A 22714-nucleotide genomic window follows, 5' to 3' on the forward strand; every position below is an offset into this window, starting at 1 on the left:
TATGAAAACGTGATGACTTTTGGAATGTTTTACTTACTACAACTTGCAGAGAGACTAAACACGATATTTATTACATTATAATTGTAAAAATGACCAATATGCCAATTTTTACTGTCTTTTATAAGCTAAACTATAGTTCCTAGAGAGTTATACCCGTTGACACTTTTAATCAGTGTTCTGTGAACTGTAAAATTACAAAGTATGAACAAAAAGCTTCATCGGAGATAATTTCCCGCAAAGTGTGCGAGGTCTTTTAATATTCATTGTTACTTAGAGACAATTATATGTTACATTTTGAATTATTGTCCAATACATACGATTAACTTCCTCGGAATTACACACAAGTATGACAGGATTGTTCAGCTTGTTTGATTAAAACACATTATTTTGTTTTTGAAAACCGGTCATTTTATATCCATCTGCAATTAAATTAAATATTATAAAACTCCTCATGTTTCACTCGCGTAAGCAAAGAAATACATTATTACATTGCTAATTAACAATAAAATTTTATTTTCTAAAATATAGTTTTAATGTTTTTAATTTTCATTATTTTATTTTTCGTTAAACGAAAGGCTTTTAAGAATTTTATTGTAAGGATGGTAATATAATTTTTTTTTGTTATTTGCTGTGTGAAATGTTATCTCATTTAAAATTTGAGAATGTTAATACTTACACAGAATTAAATTATGTTTTAAATACAAATTGTTAGCACATAGATTGAGATTCTTTGACAAAATCGAGATACTTGTAAACATTAGTGTATACATCAGATATTCCCAAAGCGCAGGGCAGGACCCAAGAAACAATGCCAACGAGCTCGTTGTCGACAACGAGAGGGCCACCACTGTCACCCTAGAAAAAAATGTGACAATTAGAATTCTTAATTAAAAATTCGTAACATCAAATGATGAAACGGTGTCACATAATTAATAAACTTTGTTATTAGAAACGCCCGTATTTAATTTACTAATTTTCTTCGTGAAAACTATATGTAAGTGTTCGTGAGATGCGTTATGCATAAGATATAAAGTAAGTGTAAATAAAGTAACTCACTTGACAGGCACCTTTCCCAACTTTTTCCAGCGTACATATCTGATTTTCGTTGGTACGTGGATTTTTGTGTCCATGTAGACAGCGCTCTTGGCTTAAGACGTTCACTTCAAGCCATCTGAGCAATATCGAGGTCGATCCACTTATTTGGGTTTTTCCCCATCCGCTTACGATGCCGCGTTTACCGCCGTTAACATGGTCTTTACTTGCTAAAGGAATTGGGCCTTGCACGTCGTTCATTTTGATCGGTTTTTTTAGCTACGCAAACAAACATGCGCATGTATTGCGTATATATATATATATATATATATATATATATATATATACACATATACATATATGGTTTCTTTAATATGACACTGTTCTTATTTATTCTCTAAACACTTGATAAACTTGATAAACTCACAGTAATCACAGCGATGTCATCTTTCCAGCCACTCTCTTTTTCACCAGTGTAACTTGGGTGTATTCGAATGCATTTGATTTCGTGCTTCTCGCCATTCGTTGCCAGGTTAGTGAGTCCGCTTACGACAACCTGTAAATTGAACAATTCGATAAGTCAAGTGGAAGGATTTAGAAGATAAAAGTACATTAATGAAAAATAGTGGAATAACAGAAGGAAAGGAAAAAAGAAGCAGTACATAAATGAATCAGGAAAACATTGAACTCGGTATCTATTATGTGACTTTTTTTAAATATTGCTTATCAAGAGACACAGTATAAGTGTTTCGCGCCAAGCGTACGCGTAGCACGAGTGTATTATAACCTTTGCTTTAATGTTTGATTAATGGCGAAATACTCGTGTATTGGATAATTAATTCAGATATTAACACAGCCTAGCTGAGTATCCGTTAATATTCGAAATAACTAGGAAATATCAGATACGCAGGTACAGAATACTAGCCAGGATATTATATTTTCATATCAGAATAATAATACCTTCTATAATAATAATTGAAACACTATCCGAATTAATTTAACTCGATTATTTGAACAATATACATAAACATTTTCTAAATTGCTTAGATATGAGCAAATGGAAGATGTTACTACAAGTATTTTAAAATTTCTAAACTATTTTTAATTCTAATTAATAGAATTAATTAGCAATGTAAATGCATTATTTGTTAGAATATTTTAATATTTTCTCTCCACAAGAAATAATGGTGATCTTCTATAAGTTAATCGAAATGATGCAAGATCATTCTAAAAATGTGAAGTAAAAACACCTTCTATATCACTGTGGATATTTTTATCTAAATATTATTATTCTACTTGAATAAATAGTAATAATAAGTATGTTCTGATTATAATTTTTTAATTAATAATGAAATTTTGTTTGATTTAAAAAGAAAGAAGGAACGTACCATGCCATTAGTGTAGAAATCGTCATTTACGCAATGAGCGGCAGTAAGGATGTGTGTACTACTAATGATGCTACCTCCGCAAATGTGCTCGCCGTAAGATTGAAGAGAGACTTGATATTTAAATTGACCGAGCGTAGCCATGTCACCACCAACGATTCGCTCGGGTTCATCGCAATAAGCCTCTATGCAATAAGATCGAAATTATTATCTCTTATTCCGTTATATTACTATGTATTATTATAAAAATATTTTATATTATTATCTATTATTTTGAAAACATTTTATATTTAACAAAACAGGTAAACAATTTTCGTATTGTTATCAAAATGATAGGGGAATATATTTAAAAAGTCCATTATTAAAGAATATATGTTAAAGATAAATTCCACTAAGTTTTATTTTATAAAAGTTAACAGATACGTTTACAAAAATCTTCTATACATTTTACGTATTTATATGTTGATAAGTTACTGGTTTTTGTTTACTTACGCTGGGCAATGGCCACAGCGAGCAGAATAATTAACTTCATCATCCTCGCAAATCACCGTTGCAAATCAAATCCAGATCGAATTACCAACTGGATATATAGAGAGGGCCACTCATTCGTTTCCCCTTTTATATACGTATCTGTGTTCAGCCTTGTATAACAGCTGGCTTTGTTTACACTATAAGAGGTTAAAAATATACGGATTTTATTCATTCAATTGTTAATGAAGCACATCTGTAGAATTCGTATTTTCACGTAGCTTTCTTGATTCAAAGCAGAAAGAATAAATGTAAAGAGAATTAATTAATATCTTTTACGAATAATTACCATTCTGTAATTATCATTTATTCGAAGCTATTTTCATAAGCTTAAATGATAATTGCATATATTTTTTGCTGTCTGTTAATAATGTATTGTATTGCATTGTTTAATTTATTAACCGTTTTTCAAATGTACAAATTTGATATCTTCTATAGTCAACAATTACATGCTGAATTAGTGTTCAGTATACGATTAATGTTCTCGTGATTACACGAACTTATGTATAACATCGGCATATCTTCCATTTAGATTGAAAGCATCAAGGAAAAATTTTCTTGTTTTAGTAAATTGCTCTTTTTATGTCCATTCCTTATTTAATTAAACGTTATAAAAATTTAATTCCTTAGTTAATTAAATATTTAAAAAAATAAAAATGGTTTTATTAATCAGATGTAAATTATTAAAGAAATTGAAAGTAAGTACAGTACTCGCAAAAAGGTGAATATTGATACAACATATAGAAATAAACTGATTTAAATGTATACGTGTTAACCGTGTTTAAACACTTAATTTTAATGTATTAAAAATTGTCAGCAAATTTTCAATTTGTAATCCATATTTGAATAGCATAAAAAAGAATAGTAATTTTGTCTGTCGTAAACAATAATTGTAAAAAATTGTATTACAAATTGAATCATACGTGAAAATATTTTTATAATTTTACATCTCCGAATTGAAGAGCACTAATCATAATATATTAAAAATTTTTCCTCAATTTATAATTAATTGCTGTTTATTATTAACTATTTTACATTATAAATTAATTTATTATTGACACTGTTGAAAATTATCAGGTTCTTTAAGATGTACTTATAAATTTTTGGATGATTGTTGTTTAGTACAGCGGGAAAATGTGGGAATAGTTGATGAATTAAAATCATAAATATGTCTCGTGGTGGTTCTCTATTAAAAATATTATTTAATTTTCTTTGTAAAACGTACCATGTCAAAATATTACAACTTTAAAACACCCATTGTTCGTTTGAAGCGCCTTTCATACAGTTTTGGTTTCATAGTAGAAAAACATTGAAATGCATTGACAATAACTCGTTATTGACGTGCAAACGAAACTAAATAAACCAAGTCGACATTTAGCTATTTTTGGATATTTCGTGTACAACATGAACCATGCGTGGTGGATGAAAAGTAATTGCATTGAATTATTTACTATGTTATGTCCTACGACACGTCGTAGGAACGAAATTCTACTTTTCATAAATTCCAAGAAGTTTTGGGCAATTGAATGAATCCATTTTGCAGTATATATAACATACAGGATGAATTTTAATGATTGACTAATGAGTACTGTTAAAAGTCGATCAAATCTATCCCGGTGACATACAAATCGAAATGCAGGTTGTTTCAACCAAACATATTCCGAATGCAAATTTAAGCAAACTCCAATGTAAATTTGTTGAAACTGTATACCATTAAAATGTGCATATATTTCAATTAAATTTGCACCGATGGTCAGTGATTGATCAATTTATAATCGCCAAGTTCATTTTTTACAGACTCAATTAAAAAGCAACATGTGTCTTAATTAAATGGATACTCGTTATATTATATGGGCCTGTGCAATACAAATAAAAATAGAACTGCGTCAGTTTTTAATCAAACATATTTCTTATATATCTAAAATTAACATAATATATTTATAAATACAAATTTTTAAAATGCTTGTAAAATATGTGTCGATAAATATGGCTATAATGTTAAAATATAAATCGATATAAGATTTTGATAGGAAATCTATTGTAGTGACTAAAGATATTTTACTTGTAAATATGTTTGTCGAAATTATAAAGCATACGAACTTTGAAAGTGTGATGAATTTGCACTCTGCAATATTCCAAATAATGAAATACGTGAACGCATAAAATATTTCTCGGTAGAACTGGATGCGATTGGTTTTGCACTTTACTGTCAATGTCTTTATATTATCGCATACTAATTTCGCGGGATCGATATTCAACGTAATTACGACCATATAATTGTGTACCGCGCTGGACTCGTGATGTAAATTTACACAACACTCGTTAAACAACTTCTTATCGACATTTGGATTATGAACGCCCGCAAATACAGATTTCTTAAACTTGACGATACAGGCGGTGGTATTTGCACGCAACAGTATAAAAATTATGCAAATTTAGATTATACAAAGTCCTTCTATTATTTCTTTATCTTCGATTCGACATGCTGAACTTTTATTCAGAATGCACGTTTTGAAAAAGTAACACGTTACATTCTCATTACTTCTCATTAATTCGTTTTGTTTATGTAATGTGTCATTTATTAATAATGCATTAACATTTTAAATATTCTAAATTTTAGGCACGTGACTACATATTATAAAACTCTAATTATAATAAAAAATATTTAAATTTTGGTACAATTATAACACAGCTATAATATGTACATTTGCCTGCTTTTAAAAATAAGAAAGATATAATATTAAATAAATCATTATAAGTTATAATTTATAATAAATATTGTATAAAATTGTATTCTATCTAGCAGTATTTATTTCTACGTCACGTTATGTGAAATAACGTACAGTGAAACAGGATGCCTTGTAAGTTTATCGTAACCGTTGGCACTTCATAAATTTACTCCGTAGCTTGGTAAAGTAATCGGTAGTGTGAAAAAAGTCTATAATCTAAAAAAAGCGCCCATTAACCTATTAATGTAGCCGTTAACAATTTAATTTACTGCAGCATTTTACGTACTCCAGATTATATACCTAATACTCTGAGACGATAATAAGATGGAACAAAAAAATTTTGCGCAAATTAATGATTTTAAATGTATTAAAGTCGGATATTTTTAATAAAAACAACACTAGTTATATTATTCAATAGTTATTGGTAAATTTACTTTTTTTTTATTACAACGTTTAACTTACTCAAAATAAAATTTTTTTAAGATAGACCGCGGTGCGTAAAAAATCACACTGTATTTTATTGTTGTAGCTGATGAAAGCTTGCATTTTCAACCCCGACGGTATCCCTCGCGATAAACTTGACGTTCGTAAATATTTTAACTGGCCCAGCTTTTCGTGGCAATTTGCGTGAAAAGGGACGCTAAAAGCGAGGTTGAACGCACTATTGGGAAGGTACATTCGTTTGGCCGACCGTTGTTTATCCGAAGCAACAAAGTTGAATTGCCCGTTAACAAAGCAAGATCGCAAACACTTTTTACGGGAAAGCGGCCTCTTTTTTTGTTTGAGTCACGCACAGAGGTGGATCTGCGAAAATTAGCCACCGTTTGTCTATCCGGCTACCGAAACCTCTCGATCAAGCCCCCATGCGCGTGTCGATCTACGAAAACAAAGCGAATTTTGGAAAAAAGAGTAAAAAAATGGCATATATAAAATGTGTCCAAAAAGTCAACTGCATTAAATCAAACACAAAAAAAATGTACGGTGCAGGTGCGTGCCGTTTATAAAATTTCATATATATATATGCTTTACCGTATCGGGCCGTGTTCCATTTAACATGCACATGTATTTCATTCTGAAATTTCGGTATTATTATGCACTTTAATATGATATTGTGGATTTAGCACCAGCGCTCGCGGGATTTAAACGTATCAATATGTTTTGCGGTTTCAATAGTGCTTCAAGCAATCCAATTAATGTGCGCGCGTCGATACGAGCAGACAATATCTCGTTCTAATTTCAGTACAATGAATACAACATATTTTGATTTTTTTAGCGGCTTTTGTTTTAACCATTATTTTCTCGTAATTACATCTCTCCTGTTTGGAGCACAATAATAGGATGTTTTTTTTTTCAAATAAAATTAAATAATACATGTATAACTGTATACATTGTATAACTGCTCATTATATGATTTATTTATTGTAGAATTAACTTTTTCGTGAAATTGTTGAGAATAATTTCTCATTCGTAGCTCTAATTAATCGCTCACGGTCCCTCTTTGTAATTGTGACTTGAGCTCATGTTTTTATACGCGGATTCAATAAACGCGCGTTGCACGAGTATTCAATCGGGATTGAGTGATAGGTGGAATGGTAATACAGAATGGGTAGCTCGTGTGAAACGTCACGAGTCCCGTATCGAGTCGCATGAAACAGAACTCAAAGCTGTGCCTTCCAAGATTAGCTTTATCCAAGTTCCTCCGCTGTATCCGCGGTACAAGCAAATATCACGAATATCAAATTGACTCTCGAGATCCCGGGTATTGAATTATATCACGTTCCAAAACTGATTTCACTTAAATTTGTAAGCAGAAACGCGACGGTAAATACACGAGTCTTTAGGCAAATATTAAGAGATAAATAAGCACGTTTATACGGCCAGATGTATGGAATTATTCTAGTAATTCAATATTTTCTAGAATATTTAATTAAAAGGCAAACGAGTCGATAGTCGCGCGGAGAGCAATCACGATCGGGCTGATCTTTAATTTGAGCGCAGGTGAAAGACGGGAAAGTGGAAGATACGTGAAATTTATCGTCGGTGGACGATGCCCACTAACGAATGTGTCCCAGAGGGGTAGAACGGGTGGACAATGCAGTTTTCCAATTTTCATCCCCTCCCCCTTCCTCTACCCTGGGGCCGGGGTATTCGAGCCCCTGTTCGACCTGACCGGCCAGCTCCCCGCGCGTGCTCTCATCCTTTATCATCCGCTACCCGAACAATCATAAAGCATGTTGATTCACGGTCCGCCGTAAATTTAGTGTTATTTTATTCTTGCTTTAGCGTCGCTTAAGCGGCACTTTTAACGATCCCCCGGCGCGCCGCTCGAATTCGAGCATCGCGCCTTGTTAGAGACACAGGGATCGTCGCGCGCTCGTTGCACTTTTCTGCAACTGTCTGTCGCGTGACATCCGCCAATTTAATTGCACGTCGCACGATCTAATTAATTGCCACGTTCCCACGAGTTTCTCTTTATGCAGCACGAATTATTTGTCTTCCAACGTATACAAGAAGATTTAAATATATATGTATATGCATTGACATTTCGCGCATTGTGAATGCCTCTCGTACGTTACGAATTGACCGGACCGATATTGCATTCTTCTGCCGTTACAATTTTGAATTTTGCGGAAACTTAAAGTTTCTTTCAAAAGAAAGACTTGTATGCGGCGCTGCAATATTAGAAATTTCAGGCACGCAAATGCCGTAGTTTGGATCTGAATACATGCCGGACGTTACGTTGACGCGACTGGCCGAGTTTTGCAGTTCGTATCACCTTTACTGCGGAGTGACAGTTATATACGATTACACTGAGAGAAAAGCTGAACTGGTATTCGTTCCGACGACGGTGAGCAAGCGGCAGGGAGGGGGTGGCTGAGACAGGAGCCTCGTCCGGGAAGAGTTACTACCGTTGCTACCAGTGCTCCTGTCCGAACTTGAAAAATAATTCAGCACGAAGTAATGTCCTGAATATAAAATGCGCATAGGATGCGTCAATTTCAAAATAGGTGGAAGTCTGGACGGGAAACAGCCGCCCGCCGCATTTTCATTTATAGATTCGACACAGTTTCAATGTAAATCAAATTTTATAATCCTCGTGAAAAACTGGCGAAGAGAAGCATCACACAAAAGCTGACATTACAGTTAAAACTAAATTCATTCTTTACGTATTTATTCTTTATATTTAATTAATATTGATTGAATATTAATTATATATGAAGAAAATTAGAAATATGAAGAGTATTAATAAAGTCGTATTAACATATTTATTAATACTTTTCATATCTCTTATTTTAATATATTTATTTGAAATTTAGTTTGAATATTAGATTTTCTCTGAAATTCTGTATCGAATCATATAATATAAAAAAGGTGCTTTTTCAAAACATCGATATCTCTACGGTTACAACAAAACTGAATTGTATTTTGCAAAATCTAAAACACACTTGACTAGTAAAGACATGCTTACAATTAGATATGTTCGCGTTCAGTGGTAAAGGAAGCGTGTAGCTGCGGCATGATGTTCAGTAAATGGCTTGTTCGTTCTTTACGACATCCATAGAGGTACGTACAACCACAAAATTGTTAGATACTAAAATTTAACATAAAATATAGTCCATTTGTCACATTCAACTGTTTAGAATTGTTAGCAAATGTTTAGAAATAAACGAATTTTGTTACGTCTAATTAATTGAGAATCATTATTTAGGAAAAGAGATAGTGAAGTAACATACAATTTAATTTCAACCACGAGTACGCTACAGTGGTAATGTCTATTACATAGCAAAGACAATGTATATTGCATATATAAAACGTTAAAAAAGCATAATTAATGCATTCGTTGTTCCATCTCTTCAGTCGCGTTCTCTTATTGTGCAGGCAATTGACCTTTGTAATCAAATATGTAACCGTGCCCGTCACGCTATGACTTTTTACTCATCTTATTTGTAATTCATAACACATCAAAGCGCTATGAGAAAGAGAGAGAGAGAGAGAGAGAGAGAGAGAGAGAGAGAGAGAACTAGCTAGCTAACAGTGTAGTGCTGGTAGTGGAATTGCGAATTTAAGGAGAATTATGTCTTCAGAATCCACGATGCATGATAAGAGAAATTGCTATAACGCACGCACGTCCCCGCATTTGACAAATTCGAGTATGCGGTATGATTTTCTTTTACATATCGGAATAAACATGAATAAGCGAACATCGTCTTATTTGATATTTATAAGAGAGGCTGAAGCATAATTCAGTCAGTGATTACGTCATCTGAATTTACTCCGAGCAATACATAAATCGAATAAGCATTGATTATATGTACATATATTATCTATACGAAATACTTTTTATCTAATACTTTGTATTAAAAAAATAATTTTGCAGTGATACAAAAATGTCAAAAAAAATGTATAATACGAAAAGCTTAAAAAAAGGTATAAATATTCTTTTTTTGTTCTGTGTAAAAATATATATTTATAAATTTAACTTGAAGAAATTGAGGCTCATATAATGAATAATCATAAATAGCTTAATAATGTCTTTGCGAGCCGACACGGATGTTGTAACAGTAAAAAATTATTACATACCAACATCCGTGTCGGCTCGTAAAGGCATTATTGAGCTACTTATAATATTTATATTTTTTTGTCTCTACAATTATTTTATATACGTATTGCATTGTTTATGTATATATATTAATAGTAAAAAATTATTTTTATTTCTTTCCAGCGCGTAATTTTGTAATAAAACAAAAAATAAAGATTATAATAATTATTAAAATCAATACGTACCTTATTTCGCTGCATAATCTGACGAGGTGTCTTACATATTTATATATAAGGGTCATAAATAAAGTAAACAGCGTGACACTCTGTAGATACACTTATTCTCCGGAATTTCATGAAATTCACGACGCATTCTCCTCGACCCTTCGAACGAAAGGATATAGCACGACACACGATATCAAATTACCTCCGCATCCTTTGGCGCTGCGCGGCCGCTTTAATCCCATTGACTTTAAGAGCTACGCTCAAAGAAACGCCGTGAATTGCGAGGGGGTAGCGAAAAGAACGTTCCGGAACATTGAGATCAAATGGAGTATCGCAGGTCATTTAATGAATTATTTGCGCACGAAGCTAAATTTACGAGACAGCACACGAGGAAACTTGTGCAAGGACATTTTATTTTTGTTCCCATTTGCGTAGAAGATTCTTTCAAAGAAATCCCACTTGTCATCCGGCATGCATAATCGGAGAACTGAACGAATATACGAAAATTTTGTTTTAATTAATGAGAAGTCAAGGTTTTTAAACACAGTCGATAGAAAAGACATACGCTCTTATCAGGCAAAGATTATTTTACAGATACAGTCGTTTTCGCTACAGTAATATATTGTGGCAAAAAAAATATAATTACAAACAGTCCAACTTCGCGTTTATACTTTTCCTAGTGTAAAAATGCTTCATTGCAACAAACACTGATTTTATGGTGCATGATCATAATATAATAAATACTTACAAATACGTGTCATAAAACCTACTTGTTGATCATTTCATTGTAACTGATTTCTCATTGCCAATTATAGAACAATTCATAATTTCCACATATATGTATATACATTCTTTAGAAACTAATCAATTATAATTATTCTTCATCGTCATTCTCTGTCACATATGAAGACAGACATAAACTTTCTAAAAATGCATTGATACATTATTAACCCTATTTTCCTGAATTACATTATGCACTAAGCCGTTATTTAATGCTAAATTCTTCTCTAATTTATCGATCATGATACAATCGTACTCTACGATCTATATAATACGTTTAACATATTTTCCGAGCTAAATCAATCTTTCCATAATTCTATTTTCGTACGTATCTGCAATTATTAGTATCTGTAGAAAGTAAATTCGAGCGTTTCAAATAGTTTTTATTGCAATTAATTTTCGAACTGCATAATCCCTTCACCTGGCGTATATATATAACGCGGTTGATAAATATGTGTCTTTACAATCTATAAAAGTCTTTACAATCTAAATTCGCTTGGTCGCATTTTAGGTACATTTCAACGTTGGGAACGGCAAGAAATAAGCGTGAAATACTGTCGGGTGTGCTAGAGCAAGAAAGTTTGGCTGTTGCGCGCGAGTATTAGAAACCACGAGAACGGAAGCAGAAGTCCGGGCCGGTGCCTGACGTCACTTCCGGAAGAGACGTATCCGGCGTCACGTTGCATGGCTTCCGTGCGTTCTCCTGTAACAGAAAGGCAAAAAAAAAAAAATAAATTAAAATAGGAGAATCAAGTGTCAGTGTTACACTCGTCAGCCGTCCCTTGTATCGCGCACGTAATCGTATGAATATTTACGAGTGCGGTATTAAATTAACGAGGTTTCACGCGATATCATCTAATGAGTGTCACGTCGGCAGGAAAACGCTTCGCATGAGCAGACGTTGAAAAATTGCCGTATTAGGATATTGAATCTGGATATCACACGCCGGAAATCTTGATACTTTTTGAGAATAATGACACCACCCACACTCGTAAATCAATGTCGCTTCAAGATTACGGGATTATGGGTTTTCTCGTGTTACAAGGGATCCATTAATTATTGCGTTGTTTGAGGGATGTCGATACGCTTTTCTCATGTCATTTCTTCATTCTCTGCTATTTAAACTTAATACAATGTTGCGAGGATCGATTTGATGCAATTTGTATAGTAGATACCATCAATTATCACCAAATTTTCAAAGAACAGCAGTTTTTAATCGGTAAATAAAATTGTTACATCAGTTGAGAATATCAAACGTAGTTTACGTTATTGAATGGCAAAAAAAGGATATTATTGTTTATTCTAAAGTATCGAGATAAATTGAACAGCTCTTGAAATTTTTTTTACCTTTTTATCCAGTTCGAGGCAATCCGATCTCTCATATATATTGCATAACGAATAATCTAACATATCTAAAAAATACCCATGCCATTGCGAAAAATTCGCATATCGTATGATGTATTAAATGATACATTTCGGTGAGAAAGAACCGCGCTTCGCACGCATGGCAACGAACGCGTGTAAGTGCAATCAGCTTACATGAGGACAGTTGATTTTACCAAGATTGAATCCGCAATAATTCCAGGCGAGACGCCAACAACGATGACCGCGTACGTCACAGGAAATTTGAAAAAGGATTGATAAATGTTTCAATCAAGAGAGCTGCCGTACCGCATGAATTACTCCGCGGCGTTGGTGGAGCGACAGGAATAAAGGAAAACCTTTTGCGCTTTGATCTCGCGGAATTCATTTTGCGTTCTCTATTTGCACACTGAGATGCATCTATACTCGATTGCTAGCGACCGCTAGCCGGTGTAGAAAGTAGTTAAAGTCTTAATGACGAAGAAAACGTTAATTCCGACCGCCGTTGCCCTTTGAAGCTTAGATTCCAATCGCGCCTTCATCTTTACGACCATTAACGGAAGCGAAAGCTGAACTTTACGGGAGAAAACCGGTAACAGGTACTTTATTTTCTGAAATTACGCTTTTAACGACTTCTTCTTTGATTACGCAGCGTTGATCCTTTAATAGCTGGAATACGTCCGCTTTGTGGTAACGCGGGCAAACTTCGCGGAGCCATTCCACCTTCCGATGTTCAAGAAAGACAGTATCGATGGACTTTAAAAGTGTAGAAGAAAATCGATCACTAAGTAGATCCCAATATTATTACGAGATGCAGACGTACAATTTGGCAGTAACGAGTCGTAGTGAGAGCTGGGGTCACGCAGTAGCGTGGTTTTACATCGACGAACCGCGCGTATTCAGTAGTATAAGTGGCGATATGGTCAGTCATATTGCATAAGCAATATGTCATCAAAATTCCACCAATGTCTGGACCCAGGCACGTGTAGCCGCTAATTACAAATTAATAATTAATTTCTTGATACGAGTAACATCGACGTAGCGCGAGATGTAAATTCAATTCTACGATTGCGCCGACCAAATTGCCTCATTACTAAATATACCTAATATTTGCCATTGCGAAGAATATATATTTTAATTTGCCACAGACATAATCAAATTTCTCTTAAAAATTTATATATTTCACGACTTACATGCATTTTCCTAAAGAGTGTAATAATATTCTAACATCTTCTAACAACCCAATAAAAAATATATGATAAATAATAGGCTTCCTGCACGTTACGTACATCATTAACATTACATTTGACGTGATGAGGCGATAATTATCAATGCGCATAGCGCAGAATTCGATTAGGATCGATGACGATCGACTGTATACCGTATCAATGGCGATCCCCAGATTTCGAACGGCAATATAGGCTGCCGAGGCATGCCTGCGTACAGCCGGAGTATGCGTGCCGATCAGGTATTCGTACGAAAGCCGCGTCATCGAGCCATATGAATCGCACACCGCTCTGGGCGTGCTAGGCTCACGATCACGACCGTGAACGTCCGTGTGTCCGTGTTAGTGTCTGGGAATGCGACACGCGTGCACGGGGCACGTGGCACGCATACGCGCCCGGAAACTGCACGCGCCGTCGATTAAAGCGGAAGCAAAATCTTTGCACGTGCGACGCATCTACATCTGGGAGCCTATACACAATGATCTATCACCGTTGGCTTGCGATCGCGTACGGCAACACTTGACGGCATCTACTTGGCACCTCCCGCATGGACAATTCGAAATGCAAATGACGTGCAAACGCGCACGCTTGATTATATTACTGTTTCGAGCTGTGCTTACCGACTTCGGCATGATAATTCCAAACGTTCGAGTAAATTAATTCTTCTCTTGAACTTTCTAAAAAGTATTTTCTGTTCATCTAAAAAAATGATATATTAATATAGGTATAGCTATATTATTATATGCAGATTAGAATTATAAGAAAATTATTTTAAAACTATTGCAATTTATCTTGCTAAATAATAACAGAAAGTTGATACGTTAGATCATTATTAAAAAAAATACAGTTACTGCCATCAAAATTTAATAAAATCGATTTCATAAAATCGTTTTATTTTACTATTAAATATAACTGAAAATGACGATTGTATGAAATCTGCTTTGTATGAACAAATTAAACTGTTGAAAATTAAAATAGTACATCTAATTGTAGATAATTAATTAGATTCTGTCAATTATAATTACCTTATTAAATTTTCCACAATTTTATATTAATCTTGTTTTTCCAAATATTCCGTTCTTTTATTATTCACACGCCGTTTTCACACTCAAAGTATTTAAGCTCTTCTGAAAACTAACTGCGATATATTTTAAAATAACACGCGCTTAATTATAACGGAATTGATTATCGGGCTGAGCGAGAACGGAATTAAAAATTAATTTTCAATCTGCGATAGCGGTCCGGTAAGATTCGCATAACCCGAGCAAATAATTTCCCTCGTGAGTCAATAACTTTTTCGAACGACCGACTCGGCAAGAGAAAAGACGACCTTCACACGAGAACGTAGTAATTAAAAATTCACAACGGCATATTAGCGAATATATTCTGTAACGAACAATGCCAATATTCGTGCAGCGTTATACCACTTTGATTTTCATACGCCGTTCACCGTACTGACCTAATTTTTTTTATGGTATACTAGCAGTATACTAGCAGTACAGACGCGTGCTTCGCACGTGCCATTTATTATCTTTGAAAGGCATTCCTATTACAGTTGTAATGAGAGTAAAATAATCGCAATTATTGCGATAACGTCTGGTGAACAAGCGTCATTAAAAGTGGCATGATGCATCGTCACTGACGATAAAGTCAATAGTATCAGAAAATTATTGATAATTACTGTAAAAATGATAACGCACAAGGTCTCGAGAAAAAAAATGGAATTGTAAGCAAACTTTTAGAATTGATTGCAAAAAATTATTACTATTGTTGAAGAGAATTTGATTATTTGGTGCTTTAATTGTTGTCGTCCGCCGACGGTAAAATGCAAATTTCGATGTTACAATCCATTTTTGTTATTTAATGCATTATTACAAATTTATGAAGTGTATTTAGATTTATTTTTTGCCACATGATGAAAAGTTTTAATAACGACAAAGGTAAACTTTATTACAAATTATTGATAATCAACAATATATTATTCTTGAGTATGAAGAGAGTATAATATAAACCTGGAATGGCCCTATTAAATATTATAACAATTGTTATTGACGATGACACATATACATTTAATATCACTACCATTACAGACACGCGTTTCGCGCACGCTAGTTAATATTTTTTACTTTTTACCATATTTGCTATTACGCTATAAACCTCAATACACACAACTATCAAAATATACAATGACAGCTGCTCGCGAAGTAAACGCAACAAGAGAATCAATCTACATCGCGGAAAAACAACAACAAAAAATGATAGATTCAAGTATCGACTTAACGCGCTTTTTTTTTTTAGAAATGAATGTATATTTCAAGCATATAATAAATGCGAACGCGTTCGCATTATAGTCGCGCGGAATCATAATGATTTATGAACGTTGGAAGTTCACGAGTAAGTTGCACTTTAGCTCATCCGCTCGCTCTTAGCAACTCCTTAGACACTGTCTCGGAAACTGTCCGTTCGCGCGCGAGAGAGTTACGTCTAAAGCGAGGTAAAAGAGTACAAAGTTGTACAAAAATGGAGATCTTTAGTTAATGGATGCACAATGTTCCGCCCTCTTCCTCGCGCGCGCGCGTGAGACTCGCGCGTGTGAATTCATAAATAATTACTCTGCACGTAATTAACTATAGATCTCTCGGATGAATTATTAATGCAAAATATTTGGGATGTCGTCCTGTAACAAACGAGGAAGTTGGAAGATATTAAGGGCTTAGTGTAAATCCGTTTATAATCCACCGTTATAGCTGCACCGAGCGCTTTAACTGGCTCGCGGAAGATATCTGTTAAAGTGTGCATTGTCGTATTAAACGAAATAAATGGATTCCGCAGTTTAAGAACTCTCATCGCGACAGCGGCGACGACGCGTTATGGCTAAGAGATGAAAAATTAACCGAATTCGGAAACCGAAGCTCGTGGATTTTCACTTTGCGCGTAGCATTTCGGGGCTACGAGATTTAATAATACCGTACGTTAAGAGGACGCGACACCGTGAGCGGAACGGAGAGAACGGAGCGATAAGAAAACGGGAGGAGAGATTCTGCAGGAGGAGCGGAGAGTTTGGAGCCGGTATAAACGACAGTCTAGGGAGCCGTTAGGTATTAAACTCCCTGCAAACTTCCGCAGTCCGTCGTGCTCGATATATATTTAAAATATCTTGGAAGTATCCATGAATCGTCTAGACTGAACCGGCGACGTACCGAGGCACCGGGGGATTCCATAGGATGTCGGAAAGTGATATCATAACTCGCTACAACGGCACGGAATGTCCCGATTTGCCGGGTCATATTTAACGCTTGTTTACCCCCTCTTATCGCTTCCTAAAAGATTTTAATCGATTTCCTTGACGCTATCCGTAAATACATGTATCCGCGATATAAATCTTATCTTTCCACTCCCCCCCCCCCCTGCTCGCGCGTTTCACGTTCAATATATATCCGTCGCGCGAGCGGAGTAACATTTTAATGGATCGCGAGATATAAAAAAATTTGCAAACATCAAGAATCATTTTAAATACGTCTTGCTCGGCACCTTTCTTAAGACTGCCCTCGAAAGTTCGCAGTCAGTTGCAGAGAGGGGTGAGCGGAGGGGAAGGGCGAGCTTCGAAGATATTCGAAAAAAGAGAAACAAGAAGGAGGAAGAGCCGCGCTTAAATCGAGATAGTGAAATTAAAAGGGGTCAAGAGAAAGAGAGCGAGAGAGAGAGACAGAGAGAGACAGAGAAGAGAGAAGCTTTCGACGGAAAGCTCTCGACCGTCCCTCGGTACTCTCCGTCTCTCCCGACTTTCTGGAAGAGCAGTATAGCTCCGCAAACGAACAAGATTCTACCGCTGCTAGATAGCACAAGCGGCGCGAAAACTCGGCGATGAGCAATTAGGAAAATTGAATTCCGTCGTAATTAACTTTCTTAATTAATAGGATCGCGGAATTGTATCTTTAATCTGACCGACCATAAGTGCCGTTGGCAGACGTGCAAATGCTCGGGAGCGGTAAGCGACGCGGAGGGGAAGGAAGGAGAGAAGACACTAAAGATGGTCAAGGGGAACGCGAAAGGGGCGCGACGCGGACAGGGTGAGGGTGCAGGTAGAACCGTGGGAAGGAGGTGTGAGGGGAAGGGGGAAGAGGGGTGAGGCATAGGACTACCGCAGGAGACGGCGACGTCGACTGCGACGCCGGGATGGGGAGTCGCTGTAAGTTTTGATATATGCGCGACATTATTTACGATCGCATAAGAATTAGCTCAGACGGCCGCCAAAGCCCATTCCCCCTCCGGCAAGAGCCGGCGCAAAAAGACCGGCATCAGCCGCGGACTGGTACTGCACTCGAGGCGTTTTTGCACGCGACGCATTGGCTTCCTCAAAAGTCGTTAAATCTCGCGCCGCTTTCGACAAATCGCGAGCAAATGGCGCTTCTTGCCGCACGAATGTTACACGGCGGATACGTTCGCGAATACTTGAGGAGATCGTGATACGAAGAATTACGTGTGGTAGCCTCTTTTAAATTAAGATACAGGCATAGTAAATTAAAAGGAATACGCCACAATATGTACTGTAACGTATATCGAAACTTGAAAGACCGATAATATTTGACAAGAAACGTATAAATTTTTAGCTAAGGATGCTATTTTGAAGATGTGGAAACAATTCGATAGGCTTCGACGCGTGCTTTGGAGGCAATATCACAAAATGAACTGGAGCAGTCATTTGAATCATTGTTGAATTATTGCAGAAAGTGTATTGAATCAGGAGGAGAATATTTTGAATAAAGAAAAAGAAAAAACTAAAAAAACTCAATTCGTTTCATTTTTATAGCACCATTCCGGGAAATTATGTGTCGCACTGTGTATATTGCGGATGAAAGGTTGAAACTACATTTTATCGATCGTAAGAAATAAAGATGGGACACGTAATTCTTTCTAAATTTTTTCCTTGTAGTTTATATAACAAACCGTCTAATCTCAGCTAAACTTTTGTCTAAAGAGCCAGAATATAACATTTATATATAAATTATATTTTTAGTAGTAAGAAAATATACTTAACAAAAATATAAGAATTAATGTAACAATTCACAACAGTTTTACTTTGAGGGGAGGAGAATTTAAACATAATCAGTACAATATAATGTCATCTAACGTAATCATATAAAATTTGATATGGAGTACTTACAATAGGAAAATATTCTTATGCTAGGAGATTTTGCTTAACTGGTGATTTAAAATAACTGATAGAAATGTAAAAAGATTTGTTATTATTTATTACATTACAATACGTCAAACGTTAAACAATGATATTATAATACAAACATACATATATTAGGATGTATGTAAAGTATACACTGTGTGATTAAATTAGACGTCATAATTTATCCGATCTTCCCTTATTTACACGCTTTATGAAAAAATCTGCACTTATCCTCGTACCAATTATAATCGTTTTTTAATTATCTATTGGTTTTATAATGATCTTCTAATTAGTACCGGTCATTTATTAATTTGATATGTTCATAGACTGCCCGGGTTAAAAGCAGAAACATTCCAATGTGTATTTTAACTTATATATTTTAACTGTCCTATAACTTTTGCGAGGATATTTCATATTTCGGAAAATTCGCAAAATTATTGATTAAATTATTGCTCGTTCTAATAAAACCGTATAAAACAGTTCGCCCGTCGCCAATTCATTGTGCGGACTTCAAACTTTAATCGGCGATGCGAAGATTTTTAATGACTTTAATTCAGTTCTCTAATCTTGAGAAGCTATAATCATTATCAGCTTAGTCCCGATTATCAGTATAGATGCCAATAATTAATTGGAGGATGATCAATTATTGGTTTATCCCCGCGGCATCCCTGGCCGAAGAAAGTTTTCTTCCCTCCCATTTTTCTTCGATAAGTTTGAACACAAAGTTTTGATATGATCTCGCTGGATCGACATTGTTATACGGGAAAACCGTGGACTGTTTTTGAAACAATTTTTAAACTAGTTTAGACGATCTTGAGAAATTATTACGAAATATTTATAACAACATTATTGCGGATCTTAAACTTTAAATATTCAATTCATATATAAATCGAACAAATCCATAAATTGACTAAGAAACTGGGACAGATTTTGAATAGTCTTTTTTTTTTATTCTACCGTAATCTGTAAATTAATTTTAATTGACACGCGAGAACTTTTATTTATGGCTTTAATTCCGTTTCCCGTTACATGATATTTGCGTGTCGTCCAGCAGTAGTATTTTCGTGCACAGACGCACGCTCTCTCATAAAAATGCCCACTGTCCCGTTTAATCCCATCGCAATGGCACTTCCTTCGGACCCGGCTCGTCCGTGCCGATAAACTGTGCGAATTCGCAATCTGCAAAACTAGAAAACAAGTGGCCGGACTTCTGATTTATCGCCGGGTTCTCGCGCGGCCGCGCGCGAGTACGTATCGTGCCTGCGGTTGATGTATCGTACGCGTACGTGTGTATACACCGCGTGAGTGAAACGCTATTGCAAAGTGACTCACGATCAGACGAAAATTCAGTTTTGCGATACCGCGCAGAGTGGATTTAACACGGGTCCCTTCTGTTCGTCCCGCACGTCCCCAGTTGTTTCCCGTATCTCTCCTCATTCCGCGGACGGTTCAACAGAGTCAGCCTATTATATATATATAAATATATATATATATATATGTATATATAAAAGTAAATTGCGGAATTATATAACAAAGTATAACCACCCTTGTATATTATGCGATTGCAAAATACAATAAGCACGCAACGCACAAGTTAATCTAATAGATATTTAATTACCTTGTCTTTTATTTTCGTCGCAATATCTCCCGTAACTTACACACGCGTTAAGTACTGGCGTAACGAGTAAATGTACAATTTATACGTGTTGCTCGGTCCGGGGAAGCAGCGAATTAATTCTGTATTCTCTCGGAGATTTACTTCAACGTACACATGTATATGTGAAAATTCTACACGGAGTCATAATTTTACAGTATTTAAACTGTGTTTATGACTGTATAAATAATAATGAGATTTTATGAGCTACGTCAGGTATGATATTATTATGCTTTTGCTCTATTTTTTTTTATTCTTTTGCTGTATTAAAAGGTAATGAATTTTTATTAAAACCAAATTATAAGGCATTCTTAGAAAGGATGTCATCTTAAACCTTTAGATTCTTTTTAAAAAATTAAATTGCACACATAAGTGATAATTATTATATAAAAATATCTGTTATACAACATTCACTTACAAAATTTTATATTAAATTAAGTAACAGTTCAAAAAGTTGAAAGACAAGTTTAAAAATGATTCAAATTGTTCGAGAATATTTAAAAAGTTGGATTAAATAATATTAATAATTCATGTATCTCGAGATATCTTCCAGATCCTCCGTTATATGTCGGTCCGCAATATTCGATTTCCACTTCTATCGCGATATTTACGTCGATACACCCTCATAAAAATCGGACGATGCATCCCGACTTAGTTACGCGCGGGCGAGACGGTTTCCTTCGGGCGCGTCATAAACCGGCGTAAATCCGCAATCTACGAGGCCGCGAGTAGTCCAAGTTTTGATTTATAGCCGCGCGGGACGCGTTTCGCGTGTGGATAGACACGGGGTCAGATAGCGCACACACACGCGCACATACACGTGTGTATGCGCGCACGCGCTCCTGGGAAAAATGCGCGCCACGGGCGCTTCCTCGCAATAACCTCCGAAGGGAAATTCACGATAATAGAGACTACCCACGTGAATTTCGCATGCAAGTGTCCCCGCGATCCCACCGGCGCGACGTCTGCCCTCCGGGCTCCGCGCCTTCGCCAGATCGCCGGTCCTCTTCCGTGCCATTCGTTCCATTTCAGCCGGCCCGTGTTCGCGTACAATTTTCCGTTTCTTACTGATGTCTGACATAATTTCCGTTACTTTTACTTTGTTACCTTATTATTTTCCTCTTGGGCTCCACGCTTTCGGCCGACCGTCGAGCGCGAGAGAAAAATCGGCAAATCGGCTCAATTTTTCGGGAGAGAAATGAATAATGGAAAAATCCGCGTTTCAAATTTACACTCAACTTCGAAAAACGTACCTATTAAAAATGCACGGTATAAAGGCGGGGTGGGGCAAACAATCTTATCTTTTCTTCTTTTTCTCGACTTTATCGATTGCATTTAAAACTAAGTTTAACTTTCGTTTTCATTCTTCCCCGCCAGCATTTCTATACCTTTCCCCTCTTCCTTCCTTCTCTCTCATATTTATTCTCTCAAGTCTTAAAGAGGAAAAAATAAGACGAAATAAGACGTGCAGCGAAGCTTGAATGGAGAGTAGGAAACGGCGAAGAATCTCCGCGCTTATACCCTCCGCTCCTCTCCTCCGCAAGTTTCCTCCTTTCTCTCGAACTCCACTCCCTCTTCGTCACCGTTCTTCTATCTGTGAACCGCAATTTCTCTCCCCTTCCGCGATTCCTTCGTACCTCGTCCCGTCGGACATTCTCGCTTTTCGTCTCTCGCGCGGGAGTACACGCGCCTGAGCGAGCGGTCTTCCGTCTTTTCCATCCCTTCGCAACCCTCTCCCCTCCCTCCCCCTTTCTCCGCCTCTCTCTCGCTCACCTCTTCTCCCTCCCGACTCCTCCCGTCCTTCCGCTCCTTTTCATCCCTGCCGTGGCGACCGAGGGGCTGAGCTAGACAAATAGCACCGGCGTGAAATACCGCCGCCTCTTTAAAACTTTAAAGTGTTTCAAGTAATCCTAAGGCACGACTTTACATCATGGTTGTACCCCGCGGAGGATACACGCAAGCGTAGAAGGAAATGGAATATCGGTGCGCCCGCGGTGGGCTTCCGGCTACGCTCGTAGCACATCCGGCGACAGCGAGATTTCCCGGAAGATCGCGAGGCACGTAAGTGTACTGTT

The 22714-nt window shown here is 36.2% G+C and overlaps 1 protein-coding gene and 1 pseudogene across 1 annotated transcript; both read right to left on the bottom strand.

The window, feature by feature from the left end:
- Positions 1-214: 214 nt before the first annotated feature.
- Positions 215-5141, bottom strand: LOC105453388 (chymotrypsin-1-like). The gene is made up of 7 exons (XM_011695308.1): positions 5046-5141; positions 2910-3085; positions 2421-2602; positions 1460-1588; positions 1057-1311; positions 677-855; positions 215-419 (listed from the first exon to the last, which is right to left on the bottom strand). Exons 2-6 carry the CDS (start codon positions 2950-2952, stop codon positions 709-711), a joined length of 756 nt encoding a protein of 251 aa, XP_011693610.1. The 5' UTR covers positions 2953-3085; positions 5046-5141; the 3' UTR covers positions 215-419; positions 677-708.
- A 5692-nt stretch (positions 5142-10833) lies between these two features.
- LOC105453389 overlaps positions 10834-22714 on the bottom strand; it is a 106819-nt pseudogene continuing 94938 nt past the window's right edge.

The sequence above is a fragment of the Wasmannia auropunctata genome, unplaced genomic scaffold (genome assembly GCF_000956235.1).
Source record: "Wasmannia auropunctata unplaced genomic scaffold, wasmannia.A_1.0 LD336000.1, whole genome shotgun sequence".
Taxonomy (NCBI): Eukaryota; Metazoa; Arthropoda; class Insecta; order Hymenoptera; family Formicidae; genus Wasmannia; species Wasmannia auropunctata.